Raw genomic sequence first — 12,886 nt, 5'->3', positions numbered from 1 at the left:
TACAAGAGGCACTGTGATATTAAATAGGCTAAGTCTCAGTAGCGCCCTCTTCTTGACGGTGGGCTCCTTGGAAAGTTTGTGTCCAAAGTTTTCAATACTCCAACGTTTAGACGTTTCTTTCCATCAATGTTGGAGGCTTTTGAGATAGGCTCAAGTAGCCTACATTCGGTCAAGTACTGCCTGCTAAATAAACATAGGCTATTAAACTGTTTTATGGTTTGTAGAAGGAGTTTGAAACTCTTTTGTGCCCTTACAATAATTTAGATGTAGCCTATGTGACTGAATTGCATCTTTCTTTACTGCTTATCCTGTTCAGCAATGCCATTCTGTAGCCTGCTATAGCCTATGAAGATACAGCATCTTGCTTGTAATTGTTTTCTTCCATTAAACGTGTGTCTTTGTAATGTGTGTAGGCCTACCTTATTTGTCTACAACTAATTACAATTTTTCTAATAGGCTATGTGTCCACCATTAGGCTAATAAATAAAGCAGTAAATTCACATTTTCAACAAAGCACAACATATAGAGCAGTCATAAATAGCCTACCCAATACCCTAGTATCCAAAAATGACCAGTAGGATATTAATAATAAAAAAAAATAACTTTTTCAAGCATGCATTCAACTATGGTCAACCATGATGTTGATTTATAATCACATTAAACCCCTGTAAACATAGACTAGTTGATTGGCAGTCTTTAGGAATATAATGAATAATTCCTAAATTAATTACCAAACGTTATTTTTTAAATTTATTTTTTAAATAAAAAATAAACAAAAATTATGTCAAACAGAATGTGCCAATTGCTCAGCTTGTTCTTTAATTATTTCAATAAATGATGATGAAAGGTGCACATGAAAAATCTGAATTTTTGAATGATCATTGTATGCTTTTCACTGTATGTTCCCTAGCAAGTGATAGCATTTAAATCTCATGTTTGGAATTGTTGTGGTGATCTGGCAGCTCTTCCGTTTACATTAGGGCTATGGATTGCGCCTTTAATATAAAATTATTTACATTATTTATCTATTAGAAGTAGGCCCAAAACAAGGAATTCTGACCAGAATAGAATGCCAGCATTGAGCAGAATGTGATGGAGAATTAGAATGTGACTGTGACAACACAACATAGAATCTCCAGGTTCTGGTCCAACTATTGCAAACCCAATCATTTCACACAAACCCACTCTTGAGTACACACAGTATTGATCGTCTCTTTTTTGTTAGTTTTTCGAATTCATTGTTTCATCGTTATCCTATATTGATAACCGACTTCTGAAAAGGACTGCATAGTGTGCAGATTGCTTTGCCGAGACAATGGACACCAAGTCTTCATTCAAGGTGGAGAAGGCGGAGCCCTACTACGCCAGCACTGGACCCTCACATGGGCGTGTCCACAACTCCTTTCTCAAGGAAGATGTTTCCCTACTCCCTCTGCCTGCTACAGTCACCGTCAGCAGGGACCAGGTGGAGGACCTGCTTGTCCAGTTGATGCTGAGGCTCAACCCACTGAGGAGTTTCATTGGATCACACCTGGACCAGCAACAACTGCTGACCCTCTGCCTTCACATGAGTGCAGTGACCTTGGAGACCCTGAAGAAAGTCCCAGTTGTTTCTGTGGATGAAAACCTCCCTCCTCGTTCTCCTCTCTGCAACACATGGAAAGCCGCCGTGTTGCTCCAGAGCGGCCTCATGAAAAGATTTGGCACATCCATCCAGGTGAGAAAGCAGCTGGTGAGAAAAGACCCTGCACTCCTGAGCTTCATCCCTCGCCATATCGTCGAGACCTTCCTTGCAAAACCCGAAGCCGAGTCTGATGGTGATCAGTGCACCACTCTCAACCCCACAGCCAGTGAGGAGGAGAGCAGGCTCTTCTCTCAGTTTCTCCCAGAGAACGTCAAGGAGAAAATGTTTGAGCAGTATGGATCCTGGATAAGACACACTAAGGTCTTCCAGAAGGCTTTCCCCAGGATACCAGACAAGGAGATCCTGGAGTACAAGCGACGCATCAGCAAGCCCCGTCTGTCCAACCGGGATGTTGTGTGGGTGGACAAGAAGTACTTTGTTGCTGATTTCTATGAGGAGAAGAACACAGCAGCAAGGAGCATCTGTTCCCTACAGCAGAACTATGTCATTGATAACAGTGGACACCACCGCCTTCAATCTGGAGCTGAAAGCCTCAAACCGATACTTAAACCTTGTCCTCTCCAACTCATGGCCGGCGACTGTAATATTGTGAAAACAGGTCAGATCACAGTCAGAGGAGCTTCGGTAAAAGAATCCACGGTCAGATGTGTCGTGGTGCGACTTTTAAAAGGCAGAGATAGGAACTTATACAGACCACCAAACCACCAGAAGAACAAGGTCTTTGAAAAGGAGATGGTGGAGCACATCCACCTGTTGCTGCAAATGGAGGCAAATAAATACGAGAAAAACAGAGTCTTCCTCCAAAATCTTCAACGCCTCGTGGAAGACCCGAAGCAAGAAATCAGACTGAGCAGGGAAGTGTGCCGGCCAACGAGAGCCACCTGGATGAGAAACAAGGACCTGATGGAAGATGCTCAGGTTGCCTTGCTGGCCTGCAGCCTCATAGCCACAGAGATCTTGAACCATCTGAAGCCCATGGTGAGCTTTGCTGCCGATACCAAAGAAGGGGATGAGACTCCGTATAGCCTCAACCTCCCCATCAAAAGGGAGGCAAAGGAGTTGAGAAGAGAGCTGACCCAGCTGGAGCTACGTTTGCAGGAGGAGCGATTCCAAGCCAGGGAGGACATGTCCTCTGGAGGGAGTGTTGCAAAGCCAGTTTCACTAACACAGCCCCAAAAGAAAACCAAGAAGAAAAACAGGTTCTTCTTTTTATGGCTCTCCAAACTGGTCAGATGAAGGAAGACACTAAGACTTTAACCACAAGCATCGAGAGCCTTCCAAAGTATTTTCTTTGATATAACTTGTTTTTCACTCTACGTAATTAAATTTCTTTATTTTTACACATTTTCACGATTTAATTTAATTAATGATGTGCATTTAGAAGTAAAATGCATCATTTATGGCACAGGGAGCAAATGAAGTGATTCAATGAAGTGATTCAAGTGCAGTACAGTAACACACACACACACACACACACACACTTACTTACTGAGACTTGATGGATGCTGATATTTGGCCAGGCTCCTTTTTAGAAGTGTGTTCACACCAGTAGGTGGCAGAAACAGACAACTGCATGGAATTGTATTAGTTCAGCCGGAAGGTTATTATAGAAGACATTCATCATTGAGACCTGACAACCATTTCCTCCACTGGTTGGCAGCAGATTTGCGTACATGGATCATCCCGACCACATTTCTACTGGCATAGCTCTTGCTACATCAGTTTAACAGGCAGTGTGAGAGGAGCAATTGTTATCTCCTCTTTGTTCCTGATCACAGATAAAAAGCCATAATTGGATAAAGGTTGTTCATGTGTTCATCTTGAAATTAAATGTGTCCATCTAAAGGCATTAGTGAGGTCTAGGAGCTCGCTGTTCTAGCAGCTCTTTGTCGTAGTCCATTTGACTGCCTGAAATAGCTTGTAGCACTTTATGGCTGATAACAATAATTTTTTCTTGTTTAGAATCCATTTAAATGGACACATCAAAACTCTTACACATTTGGCTCTATCTACTGGTCAAGTAACAGCGAGTGGGGTGTTTAGTGTCATACTTTTTTCTTTGGTAAAAGTTTTTATCATTGCTTTTATATTGATTGCTTGGCGTAGGTAAAATGTGTTTACATCGTTGCGCTTCCTTGGAATCCATAACTCTGGGAACACAAGTGAGTAAATGGCTGCAATAAAGGCGCATAAAACCTGCAGTCACACATGTTGGTTTAAAGGGACACACACCACTCTGTCCTGCAGAGCGTCAAGCTCTGAAACCCACTTGGTAAGATGCTCTAAAAGTGTTGAAATTATAGTTTTTCAAAATCTGCTTAACTGTGTACCTTTCATATCTTCAGTTATGTATTAGAGAAAAATGAAGTACATATCATGCCAAGTTGTCAAACACTTTTGGGAAAAAACATTAACTACTCAACTTTAAAACGAGTGAATGGAATTCTTCGTAACATTTTGTTGTTTTAGTGGTAAAAAAAAATGAATTAAAATGTTTAGTTTAGTTTAAGAACGTTCACAAAAATGTTCAGGACTAAGTAGTTCATGCAGTTTTTGCCCCAAGAAAAATGTCAGCTCTAACAAAACAGTTGAACCATGAAGTCTGTTCTAAGGTGAAGGCTGCAGGCTCGTTTAGGTTAGGCACTTTTAGTTTAAAGTTACAACTGGATTAAGGCACTTTAACATTGGGCTTGCGATGGTGTGTGTTAAAGCTCAAAGGTTATATGTAACCAATACAACATCCTTATAAGTACAGCTTAGTCAACCAATTTTGTGTTTGTGCATGGTTGCATTTTCATATCCGTGCGATCTTTCGTTTGACTGCCTTTGTCTCTGATTTGCCTTTGTCAAGAATAGCACTTAAGAGAAACACACACGCAGACAAAAATGCAAAGAAAACAGCCGGTAACTGTGAGATTCCTTTCTGCATTCCTGAGGGTTTCATCTTTAGCGTCTGCCGAGCTAATCACAGCTGAGTTTCAGCTACTGTACTCACAGTTTAATTACTCCATAAGAAGAGAACCGGCCGGGCAATGCAATCCTCAAGTCAAGCACACAATACAATGCATCGAAACTCATTCCATTCACAAGGAAAGAACTCGGCCTGCTCCACCCTCATGCTCTGGAAGAGACAATTGTTTATTTTTTTTTATCCAGCGCACTTCCTTCTACTATTTGGCTCATAAAACACTCATCTGTGCGAGCTGGGACATAGCCACATGTTTACATGGAAGGTAACTAGTGTTTAAAGGGGCCATAAGGGTTTGGCTGGTCTGAGAAAGCCATTAAACCAGCTCTGAGCTTGTGAATGGTCTACTATCCTCAGCTGCAGTGTCCTCTTGCTTCCTTTAAAAAGGTTAGCCAACCCTACCAGTTGGACTGGCTGCCTCCCTGCTCTCTTTCCCAGGCTTAGCACACCTTGGTTCAACCTGTTGTTCAATCCTGCACAGTGACAATGATTTTCAGGTTTATCACTTCACAGTGACTGACTTACGCACACACGACACATGCGTGATGGCAAGTGCGCTAGACATTAGCGTCATCACACACACACACACACACACACACAATAACACAAGCGTAGACACACTCGCGTAATTTGAACTGTATACATCTGAGTCAACATAAGTATTTATGCATGGTTGAATGAGTTACTTTGCGAGTCTGTTCATGTCTCTTAAAGCAGATTTGTGTCAACCTATGGCCTTGAAAATAGCAGCTATATATATATATATATAAAAAAAGGTTTTGATACTGTATATACATCAACACCTTTTGCATTAAAATGGTTATTGACATCAAATGGATGCTAATAATCACTTAATTCCTGTTACAAATAATCAATAAAATGATATGCGATACAAAGGATATCAGAAATTAGACCAATTTAAAATGTGTTTTTACATTTGTATGCCAAAAAGCATCAGTTCACAGCATACTGTGTGTATTTTAAAGCAAATAAATGTAAACTCTGCTTCCTTGAGTATGGCTGGTTCCCCCTAACAACTGTGTGTGGTTGTCAGGGAGTGAGAAAAAAAGTTGATTTATGCAATTTGTGATGCAAGAAAGTCAACCGAGACAGAAACAGATACAGGTTGAGGATATCACCTCACGCAATCCTCTTTCACTGTTTCGATAAATCTACAATGTCACAGTCTTCAATGTACATTCTCCTCATACCTCCCCATCACAAGGGGCCAACCCTCAGATTTCACCCGAGTAAATCCTTCAGTCATGACAGGTGCATGTCTTCTCTATCCGCTTTGGTTGATGTTAATGATTGACTTTAACAGAGACTGCCTGTGGTTTATGGAGTGAAAAGCAGATTGGGAGATATGGCACAGAGAGTTGGCCAAGCAGAGCAAAACTGAGATATAAAACAGATAACTTCCTGTGAATATTATGATGCAGTTTAGACCAGAAGAGGCTGTGCCCATGTGGTTTGTGGGTGAAAAGGAAAATAGGAAGTGTTGAAATGATTAATTGAGATAAGATGCTTATCTTGCTTGGCTGGACAGAGCAAGACATAATCTAAGGCTCTTGTGATATTCACACATTTCAGATATTTTATGGATAAAGCATTTAAAGGTGCAATCAGCAATTCTGGAGAACGCTTGTTGTCAAAATCACTTTGTCAAAATCATTGAATATCTCCTCACAATCTACCAATACACAGTCTAGCCTCTGTAAACAAAGGGTATGTAAACAAAGGACAAAACCCTAGCTAGCAACATGCCCATTTACAGAGCTAGGCTGTATATTAACAGTGGATTTGTTTTCATAGCACACACCATACAGAAAGGTAGCAGATAGTGGAGCGGTATTCGATGATTTTGACAAAAAGTGATTTTGACAACAAGCAATCTCCAGAATAGATGAGTCCACCCTTAACCTATAGTGAACTTATCAAAAAATCTACAAACGATTAATTCATCATTCAAATAATCATTAGCTGTGGCCCTAAATAATTGATCTGCAAGTTGACTTTTATCATGTAGACTGTTTATTTACCTGTTACTATGTTTGGAAATATGTAAACATTTACGTGTCCCCCATGCTTACCTGTGTGTGTACAGGTAGGATACAATGACAAACACAGCCCGTTGTGAGGAAATGACTCCGCAGAGTTTCGACTGGGATGGGAGATAGGAGGAGAGGGAGTCCCCCAGGTATGCAGGCAAGCAACTGCTGAACGAGAGAGAGAGACAGATATGGGCCGCATTCCTGTTGCCATAACAACTCTCACTGTAAACTCTGGAGGACACAGAGAGACAAAAGGCATTCCCTGATTCCTCCCTCCTCCTCCTCACGGTTTCTGTCTTACTCTCTGTTTTGCTGCTCAGCCCAGACCGGGTCCTCTCTGTTGGCACAGATCCACACAGAAACCCTTTGACTGAGCATACCAAGGAACACCGCTTTTCTTTAACATACCGTCATGTCTAAGAGATGTGGTTCCCCAATAAGGAGGATCCAATGATACTCAAAAACTTGGCTTTTGCACAGTAGATACTTCAACACTAAAAGATTGTCCCATTTGCGATACATTTCAACCCTTCACTATATGTATCACTGAGTCCCACGTCTTCCATGAAGCTCTGATTATAAATCAATGGATATGAAGTGGATGTTGTTCAAACTTTGATGTTGCTCTGTCGCTGTCTTTTGCAGACATGTACTGTATATTATAAATATGTGATTGGGATATGTAGCTCAAGAATGTTTTTTTTTTAATCTAAAATTTAAAGAGGACCTATGATGCTTTTTGACTTTTATGACCTATAAACGTTGTTATGATGATTCATAGTCATGCTTAACCATACTAAATTATCAAATAATGACTTACATGCATTTCGACGTATTCCCTGCTGACCGTCTGGGGTGTCTGTGCAGAGCACTAAACACTATTCTAGCCAGTCGAGAAGTCACGTCTTCAAAGCGGTCTACCCTTTCATAATTCGTGACGTCGCATAAAAATTTGTGACGTGACCACGCGGATGTTTCCATGTATGGTAATGCTGTCACTTCCCTGTTCGCGTCTGCCTCGCGCCCGTATAGGTCCATGCTCGCGCTTCCCGCCACTGAAAGTGTTCCGGAAGGAAGGTAACCAATCACAACGGAGTGGGGTTTGCAAGGGGGGGGGGGAGGGTAGCGGAGATGGCCGATGCACAGGCGGAGGGAGCGGAGATTGCCGAAGCACACACACTCAAGTGTTGACAGGACGTGCTGGATCGCCAAAATAAGAGAAAGAGCTTCCCGAAAATCTACATAGTTTTTTGTGATGTGATTCGTGTCAGGTTGCTCTATAGCAGTGTAAAACAAGAAATTAAGACCAGAAAAGTAGTATAATAGGTCCTCTTTAAGGAGGTTTGTATTAGTAATATTTTGCATTTCTTCATGTTGTATTTAAAAAATATATATAATGAGGCCGTGGACACATTTCTTTGTAGACAAGTCTCTTTGAGACACATTTTGCATTGAATGATTTTGTACTGTATTTCATGCTATATGATAGGATAAATCCCAGGTTGCAATCTACCACCAATTCACTTAATACAAATTCAAACTAACACTGTGTAAGTTACTTAACTGGTTTTCTAATAATGCACCTATTATAAATCGTTCATGAGTTGTAACTATTATGTCATCTATGAGCCATCAAAAATATTAGCGTAATAACTATAAATAAAAGCTTTGGCTTGTGTCCCATCAGATAGACACCTTTAATTGACCATTATAAAAAATAGCTGCAAGGACCAACATTGAGGTGGAAGAAGTAGTAATATTCAATTTTTAAAAGAAGACATGCAAATGTAACTTTAGAAAAAGTGTGAAAATGTGAAAAGTGAAGAAATGTCCTGGAGTATATATGTTTTTAAATAATTAAATTATAATGAATTCATTTGACAGAAAATGATACCAGTATACAATTAAATACTGTATGATTGACTCAATGTCCTTGGAAATGGGGTCCCCCTCCTCAATGATCTAGAGTATAAATAAAGGTTGAATGCAAATTATACATTCATTCCTGCTATACTGTTAAACTACACAAACTTCCCTCCTAGATGTGGTGGAGGAGGTAGTAAGGTGACATGGCTAATTAAATGACAAGCACTGACTTAGTTAAAGCAATGTAGAACTTTAGTAATTGTAGGTTACTTTATGTTACAATCCTCCATTGCAAACTTGATGGATTATTGCAATGGCCATTTATCAAAAACCTAGTAGGCCTAGTAGTCTGACGTAAATTTCGGTATGAGGGGTTAATAGTTGTAAAAGCCAAACCTTTTCGTAAATAGGCTTAAAGTAGACCATACTGATCTAGGCTATTAAGCATATTAGGCCTATAATAATAATTATATTTTATATATTTTTTACATTTCAAACATTTTTAATTGTTTAAGTGTCATTAGGCTAAGAGGTCATAAGTAGGCCTACATTTGGGTATTTTTAAATATTTCCAAGTTCTCGTCTAGCCTTTGTCTCAATTGTGAGATAATATAACCTAAGTATGTCAATGTAGGCTATTGCCTATACTGAGCTAAGATAGCATGTGCTGATCCAAAATGCCCAATTTCGCCGCGGTTAAGTGTCCTGGTTGTGTGTCCCGCAGAGAGACAAAAAGTCCTACCCAAACTAGGCTACAAGACACTTTAAATACGTGGACAGTAAATACATAGTAAATACGAAGACAAGCAAACGCAAGTTGTGACAACAGTTGGCCTATGAGACTGGCGCCAGCAGGAAGCAACCCCTCAATTCACGAGAACTTACAAAATCAACTATTGCACGTCTTACGCATTACACAGTGGCCAGTCTCGTTTCACAGCATGGAGTCTATCTGCAAGGTGCTGAGCACAACCTGTTTTTACCGGTGACTATTAATACCATTAACATAGGCTAGTTGAATAAACCACTCATTAGCCTACCACATTCCAGTCCCTGGCATGACGACTTATAAATCATTGGAGCCTAAACTACTAAGCTCCCAAAAATTTGGAACATAATTTGGTCCCCTGACTTGGGTTGGGTTCAGCTGGTACAAAGGACTCTTCTTTTTCTTTTTTATCTGTCGCTGAAGAGGTGCACGCTCCCGTGGGGTATGTTGCCATGCAACCACAAACCCCGCCTATCATCGCGGAGTCTTCACCTGAGCCGGGGGGTCACGTGACAGACCCTGAGAATTCATCCAACCAGGAGCGAGGACAGGTGCTTCAAGGGGAGAGTTTCGGAGGCGGAAACCTGCTGGTCCACTAGTTGAAGGCCGCTCCTTATAAATGTGGCAATTCATTTGTTTCGGACTGTTGTCAGAAATAGCTGAGGGAGAGCAGAGAGGCTTATATGTGACGATAAGAAGAGAGGAAATTTGTGGAGCTGGGGGTTATGATTAGAGGCAGGGCACCTGGTCTCGTGCTTGAAATGGATAATGCTGCGACCCTTTGAAGGACTGTTGTCACAGTTGTGTTTTCACTGTTGAAGTAGAAGGAAGACCCAGACCGGTCCTGTGGATTTGTCTCTCGCAGCGCAGCCAAAAGTGCAACATCTGCACTTTAGTTTTGGCTTTTCAGAGTGTCCAAACCACGTTTTGCTGCTCAGGTGAGTGTTCATGTTATTATTATTATGTTTTTTTTACGCTTTGTTCACCTGTGAATCATGGCTTGGGTTTACTCCTCTGTTCTCACGACTCATTAAACCAGTTTTACAGAGATGGTGAACATGGTTACACTGGTTATAGGATTAGTGGTGAAAAAAAGAAGTTGTCTCACCAGAACAAAAGGGGTTATCTGATGCACATTTAAAACATAGACGTAACATGTGCAGAGTGCAAATCATGATATTGAAACAAGAAATGTGGATTTATGATGATGACTATGAGGGTGAGGATGAAGACATATGGAGCATGATGAACAGGCTATTATTAGGTCAATGATGTGTCAGACAGACAAAGGGCATGACAGTATTCACAAGAACGGCGACAGATTAAATTACACCTATTACAAAAACAATTATGTAGAGTAGATCATCTCAAACTACAGCTGAGTTGACTGACGCAAACCTCTCCTCCCCCTTCTCCTCCTCCTCCTCCTCCTCCTCCTCCCTGTTTTTACAGTTTTTCCATCCCTCAGGTTTCCAAGATGGCGACAGAGAGGGCCCCATGGTGGAAGGCCTTCCTGCCAAAGAAGAAGAGCGGATTAGGCACTAAGGACACCACTGCCACCACAGTCGAACCAGAGTTTAACCCTTTCGACCCCGCCAAGACCACAGGCGGAGGAGGAGGAGGAGGCCAGCCCCTGTCCACCAACAAGGCCAACAGCAAGGGCTCCAGTCTCCTCAGCGACGAGACTTTCGACGACTCGCGCCTGGAGTCCATGTTCAACGAGCAGACGTGTCGCAGGAACATGAACGTGTCGCGTTCGGGTCGCTTCAAGGAGAAGCGGAGGGTGCGCGGCAGCCTCCCCATCAACGACAAAGAGACAGAGAATGTGGCCTCAGGAAATCAGGACAAGTGGTGACTGTGAAGAGTGAGGGAGGGGGTTTGCTAAGACTGCTCTACAAAAAAAAGATGCTTGAAGAAAGAGAGGAAAGGGTTTTGCTGTATGTTGGTGCTGAAGATAACGAAAGGCATTCAACATATAGCCCCCCCCAGTACCGCAGGACTAAGGTTATTTGGTACATGAAGTAATGGAAACTCTGATGTGTTTGTATTGATGGGACTTGTGCCAGAGAGAGAGGGGCCACAATGATAGGAGGACTTGAAAGTGGATTATATGTGCTTTTTTCCCCATTATGGTTATTGAACCATTTCGCCAACAATATCCCCCAAATGAAATCCCGATAGAAGAGGGATACAGTAGTAATGCACTTATGAGCACAATATTATATTCCGTGTCTCAGCCCGGTGTTGTCATTTGGACAAGTCATGAAATTACCTACGACCTTTAGAAAAGAGAAAAAAAAACTATCAATGTCAGTTTCCTGTCAATACTTAACATAAAAGTGTGATATGTTTCAGGAAAAAATTGTTTATAAGATGTGTATACTATTTCTGTAATGATAATACTATATGTTAAATAATGAAGGATAAAGTATAATGCTCCTTTGGATAAATACTTTTACAACAAAACAAAACAAAAATATTCTAAAGGGTTAGAAGGATGTTTATGAAGGTGTAAAAACAAATGAGGCAGCGGAGGAAATAAAGGAACGCTTGTGAGCAGCTTTTTAGTCGGATGCAGAACACTTGCCAGGTGAAAACTAGGAAGTAAAATGAAGGATGAAATCCAGCGTGTTTTTGATAAAATGGGTCCAAAGCAACGCTACTCCCGACAAAGAAGTAAGACCCTATTAGTATGTGATACCCAACTGAATGAGTTGTGGCCATGTAGTCAAGGAAGTATGATCCAGCTAGTGGTGTAGTTTTGCTTCTGCGGGGGACTTTTGGAGTGGACCACCTGTGAATACTTAAATGAAGTCAAAGTATGAGAAATAAATGTTGTCACTGCTGCAATCTGGTTGTTTGTGAGTGTGTGTGTGCATGTGCTTCATCATTGTCCTATGCACTTACAATCTAATGGAATTCATTTGGACGGTGCTAGGATAGGCCTAACAGTGGTGTAAAAACAGACACACACAGACATTTACAGGTCAAGGATCAGATAGGGTCATGTACACAGAAGTCAAAGGTGCATTTCAAAACCAAAGGCACAATCCCAAAGAGCAGAAGACACGATGTGGGAGGAGCGCGCCTGTGTCACTGCATTCCTTTGTGTCGCTATTATGGCCCGGGGTGTGCGTGCGTGCTTGCGCCATTTGTGTCATTTAACAGGTTTATGACTGATGCATTACTTATGTCTTAAAAAAAGAATCGCACTACGATTGTCAGGCTGTAGCATATGGCATTCACATCATCTAATTATCTCACATTACCTCGTTAATTTTAATGCAGTAACTGAGACATACAATAGATTTTTGACTTTTCTATGCACACATTAAAACCATTAGAATGAGGATGACTTGCAATGTCCTATCTTCAGCACCAGGGGGCGGAAATGTGCCGGGTGTATGGAACTAACCTGGGTTGAAAATAAAATATCCCTGGAGTAAGATCTTGTTACAGAAGAGTGGCTGGTTTTGACTTATTCGCCACTCAGTTTAAACCAGCTTTTATGCATAGGCCCATATAGTTTTTATTATTATTCGGCTATTATTAATATTAATATTAATATTAATATTAATATTAAT

The 12,886-nt window shown here is 41.1% G+C and overlaps 1 protein-coding gene across 1 annotated transcript; it reads left to right on the top strand.

The window, feature by feature from the left end:
* Positions 1-9,960: 9,960 nt before the first annotated feature.
* LOC307263692 (proline-rich protein 15-like) lies at positions 9,961-12,137 on the top strand. Its single transcript, XM_080044910.1, has 2 exons — positions 9,961-10,240; positions 10,755-12,137. The coding sequence occupies exon 2, from the start codon at positions 10,780-10,782 to the stop codon at positions 11,155-11,157; it is 378 nt and encodes a 125-aa protein (XP_079901036.1). The 5' UTR covers positions 9,961-10,240; positions 10,755-10,779; the 3' UTR covers positions 11,158-12,137.
* Positions 12,138-12,886: the final 749 nt, after the last annotated feature.

The sequence above is a fragment of the Ammodytes marinus genome (genome assembly GCF_949987685.1).
Source record: "Ammodytes marinus genome assembly, chromosome: 17".
Classification (NCBI taxonomy): Eukaryota; Metazoa; Chordata; class Actinopteri; order Uranoscopiformes; family Ammodytidae; genus Ammodytes; species Ammodytes marinus.
Note: the sequence above shows the minus strand (reverse complement) of the source record. Positions and strands in the feature narration are given on the sequence as shown.

What these genes read in the sequence shown, in the direction of transcription:
- LOC307263692 (XM_080044910.1), top strand. Translation starts at nt 10,780, where the DNA reads ATGGCGACAGAGAGGGCCCCATGGTGGAAGGCCTTCCTGCCAAAGAAG.